At 35.7% G+C, this 21,277-nt stretch overlaps 1 protein-coding gene across 1 annotated transcript in view; it reads left to right on the plus strand.

Moving 5' to 3' along the window:
- Positions 1 to 21,277, plus strand: part of rapgef5a (Rap guanine nucleotide exchange factor (GEF) 5a) — a 258,368-nt gene that overhangs the window by 215,975 nt on the left and 21,116 nt on the right. Inside the window, exons 12-17 of the mRNA XM_039737710.1 lie at positions 4,761 to 4,839; positions 7,432 to 7,576; positions 7,967 to 8,061; positions 10,745 to 10,775; positions 19,001 to 19,079; positions 20,559 to 20,708. Coding sequence (XP_039593644.1) covers positions 4,761 to 4,839; positions 7,432 to 7,576; positions 7,967 to 8,061; positions 10,745 to 10,775; positions 19,001 to 19,079; positions 20,559 to 20,708 — 579 coding nt within the window. The remainder of the gene's footprint in view (positions 1 to 4,760; positions 4,840 to 7,431; positions 7,577 to 7,966; positions 8,062 to 10,744; positions 10,776 to 19,000; positions 19,080 to 20,558; positions 20,709 to 21,277) is intronic.

Below are 21,277 nucleotides of genomic sequence, written 5' to 3' on the forward strand. Positions count from 1 at the left end.
TAGAATGATATAAAAATGGCATTCAGAGTTTCTGATAAAAGACAGTCACCAAAGGCTAAATATGTGTACAACTGGTATAGGTTACTCTCCGATTTGTACTTGTTACATCTTAGGCACCTTTTGTGCACAAGGTCTTTGCCAACCCTGGGCAGTGCAGGCCCACTTTACACTCATATGGCACCAGTTAAGAATTGACAGTTAAGTTAACATGTATGTTAACAGGAGCTCACACAAACACGGGAGCATTGGCATGTGCCACACTGTGGCTGTGTGTAGAATATGAGCCCAGAATGAGACCTATGAGGCAACACTCTTGATCACTGTGCCACTGTACTACCCCAACCCCAAAGAGCCTCACAGAAAATTAAAAGAAATCTGAACAGGCTATTATAGATACATTATATGATGGACAATTTTTTGGACTTTTCAATTCTTTATGGCATTATGTTTTGAAGTATCTACATTTACAGCAGTGTAGGTTGAAACACAAAGGATCATATTTTAAATCAATATACCTGTACTGTGTATTATTAATGAAAGCTAGGTGTACTGTACATGGAATCAATGCATTTGAACACGTCTGCACAGCCATGTTGAAACTTTATGTCCCTTACAGCAGGAATAAATTAAAAGCTTATGACCTTCTCTTGTGAATAAATAACTAATTAAGAGAACGTTAAACTATTAAGCCCAAGCTCAGCAATAATTTGTCATTAATTGCAATGTCTTAATTAAAAAAAAACTATATTTATTCTAAAGAGAAAAGAGTCAAATAATTTTGGACTGTTATTATTTAGTGAAGCCATGGATTTGGCATCTAAAAATTGACTTGGATTTAAAATATTCTTTTGAAAAAACACCATCCAAATACAATTTATCTGTCCATTTACTGAACTTGTTTGACATAATTTCAGAATTCCTGAGAGCGAAGTGTGTCACTAAAGCAACTGGGCGCAAGGCAGCCATCATCCCTGGGTGGGGCACTAACTGATCCAGACTCCCACACTCATGAAAGGCTCATTTTCAGTTGCTAATTAAGTTAGCTCACATGTTTTTGAGATGTTTAAAGGAAAAAAGATACAGACAAAAGAAGCATGTGCAGATCCAAAACAGACTGTGCCCTGGAGCTGGAAGGCAGTGTTGGTTTCTGTTGTACCACCAGACTGCCCCTTGAAAGTTTTATATTTTCTCAAAAATAAAAAGGTGTTGCTTTTTGCAATTATTTGGCATTTCTATAGGAAATATTAACATCAAAAGTATATTCAGAAATGTATTTTTGTTAAATCAGTGGTATTATTTGTAGTTCATTGAGTAATGCTTTGCTGTAGAACATTTTTGAATGCTGCTTTCAGCTGAAAGATGTGACGAGGAACATAACCTTTTTGTTATATTTACTGCATATGCAAGGTAAAAAAGGAAAAAAATGTTTCTGCCTTCTCTCACACTATATGGCCAAAAAATTTATGGACCACCCAACCATCACACTGATATGAAGTTTATAGGATGTCCCATTCCACAATCATGGACATAATATGGAGTTGTGTCACCAAGCCCCCTTCCCCCAACCCCCATGCCATCCTCCACAATTTACGGCTACTGCAGCCTCCACTCTTCTGGAAACGCTTTACACAAGATCTTGGAGTGCGTCTGTGGGAATTTGTGCCTATTCAGCTAAGAAGAGCATTTGTGAGGTCAGAAACTGATGTTGGATAAGAATACTTGGCTTGCCATGGCTTGCAAATGGCCATGTGCTTTATAACGCTCCAGCCGATGCTTGGCATTGCACATAGTGATCTTAGGCTTGTGTGCAGCTGCTCAGCCTTGGAAACCCATTTCATGAAAATCCCGACTCGCAGTTCTTGTGCTGAAGTTGCTTTTTAAGACAGTTTGAACTCAGTTAATGTGTGATGCAAAAGAGGAGAGGTATATTTTTATGCACTAACTTTATGTGTTCTTCTATTTCCTGGCTGAGCTGTTATTGCTTTATTGCTCCCACAATATTTGTGATCAAGCAGAGCAAAAATTTCACATACTGACTTGCAGCAAAGTTGGCTTTCCATGCCAGTGCCAGGCCAATGGAGTCTGCATGACTCTGTGCTTGATTTTACACACCTGATAACAATGAGTGTGGGTGAAACATCACAACTCAATATTTTAGAAGGCTGTCCTCACAGTTTTGGCCATGTAGTGTATTAAAATGTGTAAATCTAGGAGTGGTTTGGTTTCAGTTTGAGCTGACAACTACTTTAAAAGTAAGTGATAGCTTAAAATAAATAGCTGCCTTGGTAAAAAAAAAAATTAACACTGATATTGTACTGCAGAAAACTATTATTTGTATGCTTTGTTCCAGTTACCACTGGTACTCTGTTATATATTTATAGCATCTCTGCGTGCCATGGGGAGCACAGTGGTAAACATGTCTACTGAGCTGCCTTTCATTGTTTCTCACACTATTTCCAATGTACCTGGTAATTTAGCTGTGAACAAAAATTCTTTTGACTATCCAAGTAAGTAATATCGTAAGGTTGCCTTCAGACTTTTATATCTATTACGTTTTCAAAGAAGTAACATTTTAGTTGACAAAAGAGGTGCTCAATCCGTTGTGTTGTTTAGATAACATCTCTCTACTTGAATTTTGATTAGTCTCTTTTTTTACCTTTATAAGTACTGGCAGACTTCTCGGCCAATAATTGGTCAGATGTGTTTTATCTCTGTTTGATTTTATGTCAGTCACTAGGGGTCTTGCTTCCTTCAGTTAATCTTTTTTAAATGTATGGCAGACAATCATAGGTTTGATTGTTTATCTACTTTCAGGAGACGTTATGGTAAATCACTGAGGACTGATGATTCTTACACAGTATATCTGCCACTTTCCATGTTTCTTGCAGAATTTCACTACTTACTATCTTTGCCCACGCCTTTTTTTTAAATCTGTCAATGGAATGTGGTGTTTTCCTTAAAAAGCTATTGTGTAAGTCATAGTAATTTGTTTCTCATAATGGTTTTTCATTCACTATGTTGTCTGCTCAGTCTGGGATCCCAGAAAATATTAAATTCTCACAGGCCTTACCTCTAGAGGAAACATTAACTTAATTAGTAGGCAGTCATGCACCAGCTATACCAGCTGGTATCATTTTTTTGTGCCCATGTGGCACTGCTTCAGTCTCATTGTGGCCAAGTCAAATCTCCATTAACAGCTTTTCCATTACACATTTCTTTAATAAAATCATACATAGTTAAATATTAATTTTTTCCTTCTATTTAATGGCATGTAATATTATTAATTGCATATTTGAGCTTGTCTGTTTGACCTTCAAGAAATCAACAACTCCATCTCCTTTAAAATTATGAAATTTTAATTGTTAAATTTTACTTAAGTGTAATGCGACCTCAACAATATCCATAAACTGACCACTGCTTCAAACACAAGTTACTCCCTGCCAAAGTTAAAATGATGTCCATTGCTTTTTGTTTGGCATGTATTTCTTACCATTGTTACAAAGGAATTGCCAAGAAATGCTAATGTTTGTACTTTTGTTTTTTAAGGCCCTTTACATGTAAACATGAACATTTTATTGGAATTCTCCTTTATAAGCTAGTCACCTTTGTTGTCCATTTGCCATACCAGTCAAAATGTCACGATCTACCCTGTCATTTTCATGTTTTTGAGAGGAATGTATAACTTTTAGTCATTTGTCTGAAGAAATTAATGAACATCTTTATATGAAATCTTCAGTTTCTTGGCAGTCTTTCTCATGTAATTGCCTTCTGCAAAAAAAAAAGAAAACCAAACAACAGACAGGCAGACATGTCTGTTGAGAAAGCAGTGTCATTTTGTACCTTTTGTATCCCAGAACTACAAAGGCTTCTCTAATAACCAGTTAGCATGTAAACATGACTAAGGGTAAGCTAAGGGTGTTTATCATTGGCACACTGAAGGAATGGCCGCTGAAAATGAGGCTTTGCAGCTATATGTGAATAATAAATTAAAAATCACTCAGTTGAAGCTGTAACAGCCATTAGTAACACAAGTAATGTCATGGCTGTATTTTTAAATCAATTTAATGGTATCTTGATAAGAAAAGGTATCAATTTTTATCAAAACCATGAACATTTCTTGGTGTGTGACTGGTACCATTAGTAATAACAATAATGTCTTTGCTTTATTTTTAAATCAAATCAATAGTAAGTTAATTAAAAAAATACTAATTTATATGAAAAAAATAAACATTTCTGGGTGTGTCTAGACTTTTGACTGGTAGTGTACGTTTAGTTTCTCTACTAAATGTATTTTTCCCCCATGCATTTTATCAATTTCCATTGTATTTTATTGTTACGAGTCCTACAGTCCATAATACCTTACCTCTTTTAATATTAAATAACATTTAGAGCATTTGTTGTGAACCATTTTTTTTGAAGTGGAAAATCCAAAGGTGATCAAGACAATTTTTCATCCCATACTGAAATGAACATTATAACTGCAATAATATAATGGAGCATTGATTCTGCATGACTAATATTTTACATGGCTATCTATAAATTCTGGAGTATTATAACAGCTCAGACTACGGATGTGTAAAGCATGCTTCCACAGGATGTGATGACGTGGTTTTTACTCTTTTACTTTTTCTATTTTGGTAAAGATTTGTTTTGTCCTAGATATTTCAAACACCTTTACATATTAAGGTAATATCGATATCAGACAATTTAATGCTACAGATATGTTTTGACTGAACTGATTATTTTTCTTTTTGCTTTAGAAACTTTGCTGGATGACTTCCTTCTGACTTACATGGTTTTCATGTCAACAAGTGACCTGTGTGAGGCTCTTTTGAGACAATATCCTTCTATACCAAATAATGTTTTTTTTTTATAATTAAGATTATTTTTTACTGGATTAGTTTAAAATAATGATGCATGACAGAAATGTATCTATCTCACTAAATATAAATGTACAGTACTTCAACACATACTGTGCAATAAATACCACGTGGACTGGAATTGTTGGGGTCACTTTATCTGTTTTTCCCTAGGGTTCATCTACTTAACTAAGACTTATTTAATTGGAAATATTTCTGCTATTAGTATTGCAGAAATAATAAAGATGATAAGGACAAAAATTACGCCATTACTTTGGATTCGCTTTTTGGTGGTTTAGCTTTCATTTAAAGATAGCATTCTACTAAAAATATCATAAGTAATATTAATAATTACTTGTTATTTTTTGTGTTATGTACTGTATGTATTTCTAGAGATGCTTAAGGGAGTGAAAGTATTCCACTAAAGAGATAAGCATGAGACGACAATGCTACTAAAAATCTAAATGTCGCCGATTATATAGTTTGTGACATAATATCCTATATGTTGATAGATTCAGGAATGGATTTTTTTGCTTTTTGTCCTCATTCTTTAATAAACAAATGCAGTATTTTTGCTTCTTTGACCCACTCTTATAAAATTAGCCTGCTAGAACAGTATCTCTGCAGATGTTATAATAAATATATTTTCATGTATTTGTAATATACCTTCTGGACAATGATGTAGTACTAATTTTTCAAAAGTTTGTTTCTGTGAAATTATATTCCCTTTTCATTAAATTTTGCTTGAAGAGATTTTGCAAATTTTAGCTCAGAGTGTGGATGATTTAAAGTGTTAGTATTAAACACTAAGATAGGACATGTATTCAGCAAATGTGGCATCGTTGTTTAAAAAAAATAAAAAGAAGCTTTCATAATATGTAATACAACATAACTTACTCAAACCAGCTCAGTCCAGTTGTGGCTTTGCCCTGGCCGAAATGGGCACAAGGCAGGAATCAACCCTGGATGAGGAAGGTCTTTCTTCATGCACACACCAACATGGAGTCACCTGAAATTCACCTATCATGAATGTCTTTGTGGGTTTCGAAGGAAACACAGAGAAAACCCAAAACAGATATTGGGAGAAGTTACAAACAACCCAGGGCGTGTCTGGGCGCAGGATTTTAACAAAGGGTACTGGATCTATGAGTCAACAGTGCCAATCATGCCAACCACTACTGTACATTTTGATGCATTTTGTGAGAAAACAAAGTAGAAAAGATGTTAGTATATTCAAAATGGGGGATTTAATACTAGTAGACACTATAGGAATTATGTCAAATACATGAAACAAAGCTTAATTGGTTTTATAAAATTGTTCATAAAATTTTGGCAAGAACATAAATGAATATTTAGCAAGAGGTATTAATTAAAGAACAATTCAGCTACTGTAGCTAATTTCACAGCTTTAATAGAGCTTTCCAGAATAAATAAAGCTATTCGTTTTTTTAACGTTAGATTTTGGCACTTTTAGCTAAAACTGAAGATTGTATTTTTCTTCAAATGACTGAATAGATATGAAGTACCTTGTAAATTGTGCTTTCATCTCAGATGAAGCCAGCTTGTGCCATACCTTCCATGCCCAAAGCTACAGAATGGGATTGTGAGCTTATTAGAGGGGGAGGATTAATTCATTTTTTCACACAGCTCTAGTGCTTCTTAAATGCTTGCATTGTTTGTGTAGTTTGTTTTTTCATAAAGTGACTTAGGTTATAATGTTACACTTTAAGTTTACCAGATCATTATAGATTTATAATGTCATTATTGTCACAAGTACAGTCAGAGTGCTAATCAATATGCAACATGTCGCCACTCTCGAGTGCCATGATTAGCGAGTAGAGCTGCCTTGAAACCTCTCTCTTCCTTACCTGTAAAATCTCATAACATATTTGTCATTCACAGACAAACAGAATAAGGAAATGCATATTACAGTATATGATTGGGTTGTATCTCTCTTTCAAGGTTTTTTGTAACATAATCCAGATACTGGTCCTTTTAGCGCTGTGGGGTTCAATATTTATAAATCCAGTTTGCTTTTTTGTTTATTCAAATTACTAAGGAGAAATGTAACTGAATGCTTGTGAACACACAAATATTTCATATTAAATAGAATCATTTACATTTTTGTAATGTGCTTTACTTACCAAGCTATCATGCACATATTTTGGAATGTTTTGCCAAATTGTTAAATTGCTTATTTGATAATGTTGTGTCCCATTTCATTTTCTGTTGATGCATGTAGACTAAGGTAGCAAGAAAATGGAGAAAACATGCCAGGGGCTTTGTTGCAGAGCCATGTGAAAAAAATGAACGTTACAATAAAACATAAGAAATTTTTGGATATGTTAGAAATAAGTTTAAATTGTTGGCAATTACAATTTAAAGAATCAAATATGCAGCAAAATGCACTCTAGATATCTGTGTTAGTACTTTTAGATTATCCCAAAATGATGTGTCTCCTGTTATTTAACTAAATCTTTATGATATTGAAGTAAATACATTACTTCACAAATTGATGAACTCTTACTTCATTTTATCCCAACTCAAAGCCTTTTCTTTAACTGTAATTTACTTATTGCACTAAAAGATATCGAGGAAAGGAAGAAGATTCTGACATCCTGTATAGAAAACGTAAAGTTTTGTATTTGGTTTCCCAGTGGACAACTCTCTACAGAGACCTACTAAGAGAAGACGAGCACACTAAACTGTTTATGAAGGTATTTAGAATGATCTGGCATCTAATCATTACACTTATTTTATACATTTGTTTACTTTGAAATATATTTCTGTAGAAAATATAAACATTTTGTAATTAAATATCTTTTGAATTATTGCTATGAATGATTTTGAAGTCATTGCCTTATGAATATAGTATGCTCATTTAAAATTACTAATTTAAAAGTACTAATGCCATTCTGCACATTGTTTTTCTACATCTACTTTACAACTCATCACTTTTGTATTTGTAGCTAAACGATAAATATGCAGTATCCCTCATTTAAACTGTGATCAATCCACTAGTCTTTTCCTCCATTTTTGAACTTGCTTGTATGACATATGATTGTACGGGACCAAAGCCTAAATCTGTTTTATAATTTCTTTTGCAGACACTTTATAGATATGTACTAGATGATCTGTTTGAGTACCCAACCTTGGAAAAAGACTTGAAAGAGTTTCAAAAGCTCTTAAGAAACCGCAGGCAGTGAGTAATTTTTGTACACTGGAAGATGCTCTATTAAAAGAAACCTTTAAGAGTGTATTATGAAATATATTTAATGTTAAGTATTTCTTGATATTTAAAAGCACACAAACTAAACTTGTGACATCCCTTTTTCATTAGAGTTTAGAATTTTTCAGTAGTGTTTTTTGTAACACTTTTCAAACCTCAGCTATTTACAGTATAAATAGGGTGAGCCAGTAACATGGGAATTGTTTAAGGAATTATTGTAAGCTTTTAATAAATACGTGATTAGAGTATTGGCAGTTCAGTGTATTTTAAAGTTCTGTTTTTAGTTTAATGACTTTAGATAATTTACTTTTGAAGGAAAGGACCTGGGTTCACTTCCCGGGTTCTCCCTGCGTGGAGTTTGCATTTTCTTCCCGTGTCTTCGTGGGTTTCCTCCGGGTGCTCCGGTTTCCTCCCACAGTACAAAGACATGCAGGTTAGGTGCATTGGCAATCCTAAATTGTCCCTGGTGTGTGCTTGGTGTCTGGGTGTGTGTGCCCTGTGGTGGGCTGGCACCCTGCCCAGGGTTTGTTCGTGCCTTGCACCCTGTGCTGGCTGGGATTGGCTCCAGCAGACCCCCATGACCCTGTGTTAGGATATAGCGGGTTGGACAATGGATGGATGGATGAAGGAAATTAAACACATTTCCATTAATTCAAGAAGAGAGTAACAAAGGGCACACATAAGATGAAAAAGAGCATTGTCTGTGTCCTTGTGCTACCATTCGGCACATCAGTAGGGAAACAGATGCATTCTGTCTTCTTAGCTTCACAACAGCTGCAGTTGTATCTGGAATAAAGGCTGTAAACATCAGAGTCGATTCTTAGATCTTGTGTGTTAGGATGCAAGAAGGAGAAAAAGAGCTCTCACATTTACATCCTGCTGGCAGTAGTTGCCATTGATTTCTGCTTGGCTGTGCCCCAGGTTTCCAAATGTTCTGAAAGAATATCAAAATCAGTTAAGGATTCTGGTGTTTTAGCAAGAAGCAAGATTAATTTTTTTGTTTTAGTTTATTTGTTAATATCTGCGATTTTTCCTTAGCATATTGTCTTGTGTGCAATTTTCAGATATTGAACTGCTTTTACGTTTTCCTTTTTCCTCTTGACTGTTAGGTTTTTCTATGTTTATATGGGAAATACCTGGGATAGTTAATAGTGAAAATAATCACTACTTCAATAAACAATCCTGATTTAGAGTAATTTAGTGCAGGGGTTCTCAAACTCGGTCCTGGGGGACCCCCTGTGGCTACAGGTTTTTGTTCCAACCAGATTCCTAATCAGTGACAACACCTGATAGCACTGATCTCATTTAATTTAGGCACAGCAGCATGATTTTTGCATTTATAAGAATCTTAAATATTTCTGTGTTTGCTATGGATTTAAATGCTTAACTCTCTTATATTTCGCCCTTTCTCTGTGCAGTTTGCGCCCTTCATTGAATCTTAATAATGACAAAAACTAGCAGAGCAGAAACCCAAGCAAACAACATTCAGTTGTGAAAGGCTGCAACTACTTTAGCTTCAGCCCCACAAAGTAGTAACGGATTAAGTAAACAATTAGAACACCTAGAAAAGTAGAATGACAATCAAGATGAAAATACTGTTAAAAAGAAAAAAATATATATAACTGCTTAGTACATTTTAATACTTTTTTTTTTTACCAAGCTTAGTTTTCTATTTATATATTGTTCCCAAAACAGGGAATCTGGGAAACAACAGTTCACTTAATTAGTCCAGGAGTCCAATTAAAAACAGTGGCTGGTTGGAACAAAAACCTGCAGCCACAGGGGTCCCCCAGGACCGAGTTTGAGACCCCTGATTTAGTGTATAATCAGAGGGCTTTTAATTCTTGACAATCACAGCACTCATTAACAAGTAAAACTGCTAATTTATTTGTGCAACTCCAATTAAGAGATACAGCAAAAACAGCTAGACATTATAGTAAATATAGTAGAACTATAAGTTTAGGTTAACAATAATATGCAGATTATTTGTCTTTGTGAAACTAACTGAAAGTATTGTTTAAAATATATTTATATTTTGGGACAGCTAAGCTATTAGCTAAACAAACAGGCTTATAAATGACTAAACAGAGATTTGTGTAAAAAGTACCTGGATTTTCTCAAACTATGTGCTAAGGAGACACACAGACAAAGAGATGCAAAGATGTAGAGTGAGACAGGGAAAGACAGAGGTGACTAAGACGTGACAACACCACTGACAACAAATCGTTTCAAAGATGTCTATGAGAAACTCAGCAGATGTTTTGGGGGGGGTCACCTGAGATGAGTGGGAGCCTTAAGTATTTTTGAGATGAATGCCATGGAGAAATAAGCAAAAACCTTTCTAAAATGATATGTGAAATTGTTCAGCTGTTAAAGAAAGCATTTACTTTCATGTTTAGGCAGTACAGCTAAAGATTTGATATACCTTTTTACAGAATCAATTTGGAAGTTTGTTTTCTCACTCAGGTTCCATTTCTGTATTATTATGCTGTATCAAGTTCAAAAATATGCAAATACTCACACAGTCCAAAAGGGAACTACATTTTTAAAGGACTTTATAAAGCAGAGTTTGTCAAATCATATCCATATGCACTGTATATCTTGATGCACTGTAGGTTCTGGCTTAACTTACATTTTTTCTCTTATCTTATTTTAGCACGGTTGATGAGTATTCTCCTCACAGAAAGGTAATTGTTTAAGATGTTGTGTGTCTGTATGGGTTTCTACTCGCATTCCTAAGACATGTTTCTGTGTGGTGTTTTCATGTCCTCATGTGTCCAGTTCCTCCCAGTTTCCTGACAGTGACTATACAATTGCTTAGGTCTGTGGATATCTGTGATTGTGCCCACTGATGATACCCTGCACTCTATCTATGGCTGCTGATGCCACCATGTGTGGCTTCTGTGCACTGAGTGGATATACAACATTTGTTTTCTTTTTTTTTATTTTCTGAAAATATTTTTGCCTGTTCATGGCTCTAGCATAGTTATCTTGTTTCCATTTACAACAGCAGATGTACAGTATTCTTGATCTTAGTTACATTGATAGATTGCAGTTTTACTAAGAGTGGGGTGTGTACTGCTTTTAGAATTACCTTCAGTTAGTTGAATGGGGTATGCAGAATGCATGCTGTTAATGCCTGGGCTATCATTTACATTTGTCTTGTGCATTGCAATTTGCCTCCTATCTATTTTCTATTTCCCCTTCCTTAATTATTGAGCTTTCACTCCATTCCATTCAAACCATTTGCCAGTCCTATATCATTGTACATAAGGTGGTTCTTGAATGTGTCTATCTATCTATCTATCTATCTATCTATCTATCTATCTATCTATCTATTTTTTTATTTGTTTTTCTTGTATATCAGTTGGCATATGAGCAACAATCTGATGCCTGGGCATATTAGAAAATCAGTGAATTAATTGAAAGACACCATGAATGGAGTATTGCACTAAAGAATTATGTTACATTATTTAGGAAATATTTTGAAATGAAAGAACTTTCTGCCAAAGAGGCACTATTTTTGCCATATTGTCAAGTTGATAATGTATTTATTCTTATAAGAAAACACTTGTTAATTGCATTTTATTCTGCATGATAGTCTAAATATGGTTAGTAATTGTATATTATGGAAAGCTGTGGGGCTGAGTGGTGGTTCTAAGGCTAAGGATCTGGATAAATGCCAGAAGTGATTCCACTCTGCTAGGCCCTTGAGCAAGACCATTAACCTGTAATTGCTCCGTCCTGGGTATGACGTTAACCTGGATCCAGCCCTGCAAGTAGGCCCTCCATCCTGCATGGAAAACTTGGGGTCTGGTGACAGGATTGGCACTCCATCCACCATAAAAATCTCACACTGTTCCATCTCATCTGAACTAGCGTGGTTGTGAGGCGTCACCAGTTGCATGGCTGCACTCGGGTCCTAATCTTGGATCCCGAGGTGGTTTGTCATGTGGTGGGTGTGGCAATGCGCTGTATTAGTGGTAACACTTTAGATTAGGTACTACCTGTAATGCACCCAATGGTCACATATTGTTATATAGTAACACCTTTTCAAAATCTTCTTTTTGTCTTATAAACAATTGAGAAGCATCAGTAAAGTGGTTATTTGTCTCCATGCATTGTAGCTTATCAACAGCTTGTGATACATGGGTGAAATTACTTGTGAATATGAGACTTTCATTTGGTCTTATTAAGCTTTAATTAAGGATTCACAATCCGTATGCTGAATATAAAGAGACATACTATCCCACATAAACCACCAAGGTGGAGTTATTTTAGCATGTCACATTTCATTGATGCTTTGTAAATGTTATTAAGACCAAAAGAAGCCTTTGTTAATGTCTTGTTACATAATAGTATGTGACTAATAGATATATTACAGGTAGTCACCAATCTAAAGTGTTACCGAAGTTGAAATATTTCAACATATAATGAAGATATTAGTACTCTGAAAAATTTAGTCATGTTAAATTGCCGAAATTATATGGCTGGCTATAAGAATAAACACCAGTAAGTGTGGGCAGTAATCGGATTGACATTTTGCGTTCAAACTCTACAATAAACAATTTTGTAGCATTGATTCAATGGCAATTGTAATATAATTATGTGATGATTCTTCAAATGGTTCTTGGAAGAAATATAAAATCAAGCAAAGTTAAATACATTACTGCATATTTTTCTTAATGAATTTAGTCATATATTTTCAAGGTTGTAAAAGTACAGTCTGTATAAAACATATTCACACCCTTGGAAGTATCCACATTTTTAGTTATACAGCATTGAATCACTGGCTATAATTTGGCCTTTTTGACAGTGATCAATAGAAAATGACTCTTTAATGTCAAAGTAGTTGGTCTCAAGATAACATTGTATGCTAAGCCAACTCTTTTTATTTTGTCACCAAACTAACTCCTGGCTCTAAACTGCCTGCACGTCTTTGCCAGTTGAAATGCAAGTAATGCAAAAGATCTGTAATAGCCTCCCACCTACAATCGAGCAAAAGTAATTGACAATATTAAGCCAATAGGAACAGGTTGGGCCTGTTGTCCTTTGTTTTAATTGACAAGTGACAAAACTCTCATGAAAAGAAGCATTAGGAAATATGCCCTTTGGAAAAATCCCATTGTCAAATGAAAACATCTTTAAAAATAAGACAAATTTGAAATAAAATCTACAATAATATTATGTAACTACATTATTGAATCAAAAAATTAAATTGTATTTCATGATAATTAGATAACTTTATTTCTCACAACTTAATGACACATTTATATACATAGTTGTGCTTTTTCATGTGACTACTTGTTTCATAATTGCCATTTTGTTTATTTCATTTGGCACAAGTGATATTTCATAGGACAAGCGGAAATCATTTACTGTAAAATATGCTCTAATTAAACAGGAGACCAGGATTTTTTCACAGCGTTGTTAAGTCCTCTTTTAACCCTGAGGAATGTACCGGTTGAACTTGTTTTATAGCCACAACTAGTAATAGCACAACAAATAAACTTTGAGATCTACAGTGTATCTGGCAACATTAAACAAGCATGTAAGCAAAGTCTTCAAACAGTGTATTGGTATTATTAAGTTCATTTATTTATTAAAATACGAGTTACGTTTATCTTGATATGGTGTAACTTATATACAACTTATATACATACAGTACAAATAAACAACTTAGGAATAGTAGTTACGAGCCTACAGCTCAGAAATGGCCATCAAAAAAATCTTGAATCTAGTGCAGAGAAAGTTCAGGACACTAAGGTAATGCATCCCACAGCTTGCAGCTAAATGCTGTTTTGGGAGGTGTTTGTGACAGGTGAATGAATAATTGAAATGAACATAATAAGTCAAAGCCGTGAACCTTCTGACATCTTTCAAGCATAGTTACAGGCAGCCAAAAAACTAACCACTCCCTATCCCCTGCACACCGGCAGGCAGTGGAGGGGGCACACTGCAGTGTAATTAGAATGTCTGTTTTAAAAATTATGGCTTTACATGTGTAAAAAGAATTGATTTAATTAAAACCTGTACAGACTTGAAGCTGCCAAATAAATAAATTAAAAAGTGTTGATAGAAGTCAGCCAGTAACTGATTATTTAGAATGTTAGTTAATAAATCCACAATACAGCATGTCTCGTGTGTTAAAAAATGCCCAAGAGGTTAATTTGATGATCACAAAGAGTACAGTTCTGTATTGTAAGCAAACCTAGAAGTTTTGTTGACACATAATACATTGTTTGGAAATACAGGATTATAATCTATACTAATAAAAGGCAAAGCCCTCACTGACTGACTCACTCACTCACTCACTCACTCACTGACTGACTCACTCATCACTAATTCTCCATCTTAACCTCCTTGACTTCCTTCATCAGAAAAACCTGAATGAGAGCATGGGGCAGCTGTTCACATTGGTATATTTGGCGGTGACCATTCCCGTGTACACTGCTTCTGTCGAGCAGACATTTTCAGCCCTAAAGTGAATTAAAACTTATGCCAGAAATACGACAGGGCAGGTTCGACTGTTAGCATTAGCTTCGATGGCGATAGAAAGGGACTTTTTGATGGAACTGAAGTGCACGAATAATCCGTACGACAGAGTAATTGAACTGTTTTTGAGGAAAGAGAGGAGGATGGATTTTGTTTACAAATAATACAATTTTTTGGTGAGTAAAATGTTGCGATTTTCCTAAATAATATTGCAAGTTTATGAGTTATTATTGATGTTTTGTATGTGTTTTTAGTGGCTGTGGCTGCAGTAGAAAGGAACTTGTTCACCCCTGGTTTGTCTATTCAATAAAGGCATTTATTGTGGCTACAGGAGTTATCTTATATATATATATACCCCCATCTACATGCTGTCAAATAAACGAACCACACGCTGTGGCGCAACACAAGAGGCTTCGCCTCTAGCGCTGATGTCCGAGGTTCGATTCCCGAGAGGGGTGCAGTGAGCGTGTATGCCTGATGAGCCCAGAATTAGGGTGAAACACGTGCCGCGTACTCTTTACATTATTTGACAGTAAAACTATTTCAAAATATATATATATATACACATATATTATATATACACACACACATACATATATATCAGCGCTTCCTGATTCATTTTACCCTCGCACCCCCTGTGACGGACGATCCTGATTTCGCACCTCCTTGGTTTGAGAAGAAGTATCAAAAAATATGAGGTTAACGCAGAAAAACAGATCACCAATTGAAGCTCTATGAATAATGGATACTTTATTCGCCATCAATAATTGTTTTGGTAAAGCCATACTCAGTGTAATCCTCCTTCCATTTTCAAATTTTTTCGCGACTAGCCATGATTAAATGAACAGTAAAAAAGAGCGAAGCGATGGTGACTTATTGAGGCAGGCAGGTGAGAGCACAATAGCATGCGGGCTCGATGTGGTGCGCGTCAAGTCGATCTAAAATGCGCGATCAGATTCGAAAAAATATATCTTTTCAAGTTCTATTTGGATATAAGTAGGTTCTATTTAGTCAACAGAAATATCTTTGGTAGGAATGTAAGTTGAATTTAGTCTTTAAATTTCTATGGTGAAGAAAAATGTATGCAATGATGACTAAATTTAACTTACATTCCTACCAAACATATTTCTGCCGACTAAATAAAAATGACTTATATTTAAAATTTAAATAGAACTTGAACAGATACGATAGTTCATAATACCCACGAAGCACTAAGTGCACCTAAGAGCGGGAGTCATTTGTTTTAACAAGCAGCGTATTGCACTGATACGAAATAGCCTGCCCATTTAATTATTTAGAAATGGAAAGATAAATGAAGATTTTGTACAAATAATGTTTTTCATTTTTCTTCCTCGATGGATTCTGGCACCCCCAGCAACAGCTGCTCGCACCCCAAAGGGTATATATATGTGTGTGTGTGTATATATATATATGTATATATATTGTGAACGTGGCCCGGACACAGACAGGCGGACATGTTGTTTTCACTCACAAACACGTTTATTTAAAAAAATCCTATTTACAAAGTCCAAAAGTGCACACAAACCCCTTCAAGTCCCCCACACAATGCCTTCTTCTTCGGGCCGCCTCCTACTCTCTCTTGTCTCTGACCTTGTCCTTCTTCCACCCAACTCCAGCCTCGAATGAAGGGAAGCTGCCCCCCTTTATTAGCACCCGGATGTGCTCCAGGTGGATTCCGGCAATCACCCACCGACACGCCCCTGTGTGGCGGAAGTGCCGGCTGTACTCCCAGAAGCTCTCCGGGTGTCCCTTCTTCTCTTCCCCCCAGCACTTCCTGGTGTGGCGGAAGTGCTGAGGTCCAGTGCTTCAAAGGCATTGGGGCGCCCCCTGGTGGTGACTACGGGCCCCTACAGGGTTGGGCTTCCAAGCCCTCTACCCGTGGCCCCCAAAGCAACCAGGGTGGCGGCCCCCACGTGATCCAGGGCGGGCGTACACCCTCTTCCCCTGGCATCCCTGACAATATATATATGTATATGTATATATATATATATTTATATATATGTGTATATGTACATATGTATATGTGTATATGTATGTATATGTTTACGTGTGTGTGTATATATATATATATATATATATATATATATATATATATATATATATATATATATATATATATGACAGCAACACTCATAACAGTGACAAAACAATTACATTGACAATCATATTACGTTATTTTCAAAATGTTTCCTTTTCTTTTTCATTACTTCTTTAACACACTACTCCACTGCGAAGCGCGGGTATTTTGCTAGTCTATACTAATAAAAGGCAAAGCCCTCACCTGACTGACTCACTCACTCACTCATTACTAATTCAGCAACTTCCCATGTAGGTAGAAGGCTAAAATTTGGCAGGCTCATTCCTTACGGCTTACTTACAACAGTTAAGCAGGTTTCATTTCGAAATTCTACACGTAACAGTCATAACGGTCGACAACGTCTGCCATGTTGAACTTTCTTATATATGGCCCCATCTTCACGAAATTTGGTAGGTGGCTTCCATGCGCTAACCGAAACCGATGTACGTACTTATTTCGATGGTATGACGCCACTGTCGGCCGCCATATTGAACTTTCCAACGTCACTAATTTTTCAACTTCCTGTGTAGGTAGAAGGCTGAAATTTGGCAGGCTCATTCCTTACAGCTTACCTACAACAGTTAAGCAGGTTTCATTTCGAAATTCTACGCCTAACGGTCATAACAGTCGACAACGTCTGCCATGTTGAACTTTCTTATTTATGACCCCATCTTCAAGAAATTTGGTACGCGGGTTCCCAATGTTAACTGAATCCTACTTACGTACATATATACGTCCATAGCCTGCAGCTCGGTCACTGTGTGAGGTGGCATTGGGTCCCCCATCCCAACGCCTCCAACGTTGTTGGCTGTCTGCCTATATAAGACCATCCGTCGCTCCGGTCTCTACATTCCCTTCCTTGTTTCACCATGGGATTCACATCTCCCTGCTGATAACTACAGCCTTTTTATTTAATCCACGGCTTCTCCGCTATTTTATTGTTCGTTTATTACTTTACATTGTTCAGTTACCCATTTCTTTTATCATTCCAACCGTACCCCCATTGACATGTCTATCGAGGTGATCACCATCGATCAAAGAACTGTCACTTACCGAGTGGTTTCCATGCCTGGACATGGCACCTACCTTTTCCATTCTCTTTGTTACATATTGCACGGCTATATCAGGCTCACTCTTGATATCTGGAGGAACATTGTGTCTTATGTATTGAATGACTGGGACAGGTTTAAGGTGTGGACTGATGATGGTACAGGAGATAATTATAGTATACAGGAGCACTAGAAGAGTGAAATGCTTAAGCCCTTCACCTATGGATCTGCATGTGAGTTGATGGCTGCCGCTGAATTGTTCGGTTGTCGCTTTCAAGTGTACCGAAATGGCCAAATATTCTACAACTTTTGACAACCGCCAATGCCTCTTAAACATCTTAGATTCACAGGTGACGATTTCAGTAGTGGACACTTTGATGTTTATGAATGTTTAAACTCTCAAAAGCTGGATGTGAAGTTATCGATGAAACCAGTTGTATACTTACAACGCTTGACAGATACCGAATGTCTCTTCAACACAAGTCCTACAAATACTGTCGTAATTGAAACAAACCATGAAACTCAAACCGATTATGACAGCAGCAATCCAAGCTGTGAGATTTGAAACAAGATTACTGTTCACATGGCGCACTGTACGTTGCATGCTCAAGAGTAAGCTCAGCGCACAGCTTGGTCATATTACAACCGGAGGGCCGAACTCACAATGTGATATACAAAGAGATCCTTAACAAATAATTATTGGTATATTTTCCCTCAGTTTAAAAAGGTTTAATTTTCTTCGTAAAAAAAATTTTAAGGCAGTACTTCGCGCTGCAAAGCACGGGTATTTTGCTAGTAAGTTATAAAACAGTTAATTGATATGAATGAAACTATGGATTATTTTCACTAAACAGAAGTAACGTTAATCAAGTAAAATATGATTTGTTCACAAACACCCTAGTTATAGCACAAGGATTTAAAAGTTACAAATATTAGGTTATGTTAGGTTTACAGTTGTCATACAAAGACCTAGCAGATTATTCCTTTCCGTCTCTATTTTCACTTAACTTAAATTAAGGAAAACCTATTACAATTGTACTAAACATATTGATACTGTAAACTGTAATTAATATAAACTGAAAACAGTATTGTCAAGTCCACATGTGGAATGTTTCATGTGGAAATCCTGTATTTCATTATGTTATATGTTCGGTTTAATTCAATGTTTAAGTTTACTTGGAATATTAGAAAAAAAGAATGATTGTAATGATTTTGTTGGATTTCTCCGTAAAGGATACGGTATAAATGCCTATTTTTGTTTTTATAACAGAATAAAGCTATCTTCCAGCAACTAAGTTTGAAGGATAACTGGCTACAACACAGAGGCACTCAGAATGAAACAAAAGATGGTAGGTAATGATGAATTAATAATGATGAATATATTTCATTATGTTTTTTGTTGATTTATTTTGGTTTAGGGTGGCACATCATTATCATTATTGTCTCATGTGTCAGGTATCCTTCAAATCGCAGGCATGGCCATTAGTAATGTGGTGTTGACACATTCTCCCTAAGTCCTTGTGGGGTTTTCCTCTATCATCATTAAAGACATGCCTGTTGATTGGCCAAGATGACGCCATAATGATGTTTATGTGAGGATCAGTGGTGCTAATTCTGCTGGGGCCATACCAGAATTTTCCCATAAGTGGTTCCTAGCCAAGACCTAAATAATATCTGCCGCTCTTTTTCTAATGATGAGTGAAAACATGCAAATCAACTGGAAAGTTCAGGTTGGACATGCCCACCCATCCCTGGTCATAGAGAACACTGCAGGGCCAGTTGGTCCAGCACTCCGCAGGAAACAGTCTGGCGGAACCAGGCACAAAGAACACGTCACACACTACAAGAAGAAATATTATTCTAGATAAATATCAATTCAAAAAATCAAATCAAAATAATTATATTGACTTTATGGTAGAAAATGAAAAAGAATGCTTAAGACAAAGCTGACAGTTGTTATGAACATTTAAATAGCAAGTTAAATTTCTGAGGCAAGCTTATTACTTATTTCAAATCAAATCGAATCACATTTTATTTGTCACATACAAATTATACATACAGTACCATGTGTAGTGAAACGCTTAGCTGCTTTTAAGAAGAACGTAAAAGTACAATAACAAGTAATACATGACTTTATAAATATCAGAAATCATTAAATTATAAATATGTGATCAATAATAAATAATAGTTAAATAAACAATTTAATGTATTAGAGTTAACAACTAGGCATCGTATGGGGAAACTTCTTTCTGATTTGGTCTTTTTTGGCACACCATCCATCTCACTAGCCCCAAATGCAGAAATACCACTCGTGAGAAAAGAGCTAATAAAAAGTTGGATTTTGTTTTGTGGTTGATGCTGCCATAACAGACTGTGAATCGGATTAAGTGGGGGATTAAGTGGGGTTTTAGGGAAATTTTGATTAAAAGTGTAAGATTTTAGAAAATTCAGATATAAATTGTTTTGGGTTGGATTGTTGCTATAACACGTGCTTCAATTGTTTAGGATAAAATAGAATGCTTTTTGAGTAAATGAATGTTCTACATTGCTTTTTTATAATTATAAGGACGTTTAGAATCCCATAAAAAAAGCATAGCAGTTTATACTGAAGCCAGAAGGAAATGTTGCAGTCACCACTGCACTGCATTATTACTTCAGGGAAGCCTGCAAATTGAAATATGATTATTCATGGTAATCCATGGAGCCCTCAGTCCTCAGAAATATCAGCAAAATAAGACTTCAAAAAAATTGGGAACTTTCAAACATTCGAGGGGAATCAGATTTGCAGTACCTCTACTCTATTTTTTCTCCTTTCTGTCTCCCCTCAGTTCTTAGCCATGTTTACATCACAAACCACTTGTACTTGAGCATCAAAGTGAACTCTTCAGCTACGTCCCAGGAGGTCCTCCGAGCTGTGGCAGAAAAGATTGAATATCCAGAGGAGGAGCTAACTCTGGTGTCTGAGACATTTCCTGGTGGTAAGTTTGTTTCATATTTACTCTGTGTATGTATGTATAAATCAGAGGTTAAACTGGATTATTTTTTATCAAAGATTAAGACTGAAGTTTGCTAGCTCAAAACTGTATGAAATATACTAGAACATGTTTCTTTGAAGAGCTTATTATAAAAGTGACCTGAAATAAAAAGCCATTTTTGATTTCAATAAATTGTTTAGTTTATTTTTATGCTTTGTACGGCCAATTATTTTGTTAGTTATTTGTAGGTTTGGGGATAAGTATAATATATATTAATATATATAAATATATTGATACTATTTACTTAGAAGTGATGACAGACTAGAAGTGAAGAGTGGAGAGGCGGTGATATACATAAAGGAGAATTTAAATAAGAGGTCACTGCAAATTAAAGACAAGAATACATTTATTTGGACCACAACATAAAACATTAAAGCATAATAATTGACCTTAAGAATGCATTATAGACTCTTATAGTGGTAATTATTCAATAATTACGAAAAGAAAGCTTTATTGCTGTATGCCAAAGTAACAGGTAACCATAAAGGAATATGCCACCCAAAAATGTTATA

The sequence above is a fragment of the Polypterus senegalus genome, chromosome 15 (genome assembly GCF_016835505.1).
Source record: "Polypterus senegalus isolate Bchr_013 chromosome 15, ASM1683550v1, whole genome shotgun sequence".
NCBI lineage: Eukaryota > Metazoa > Chordata > Cladistia > Polypteriformes > Polypteridae > Polypterus > Polypterus senegalus.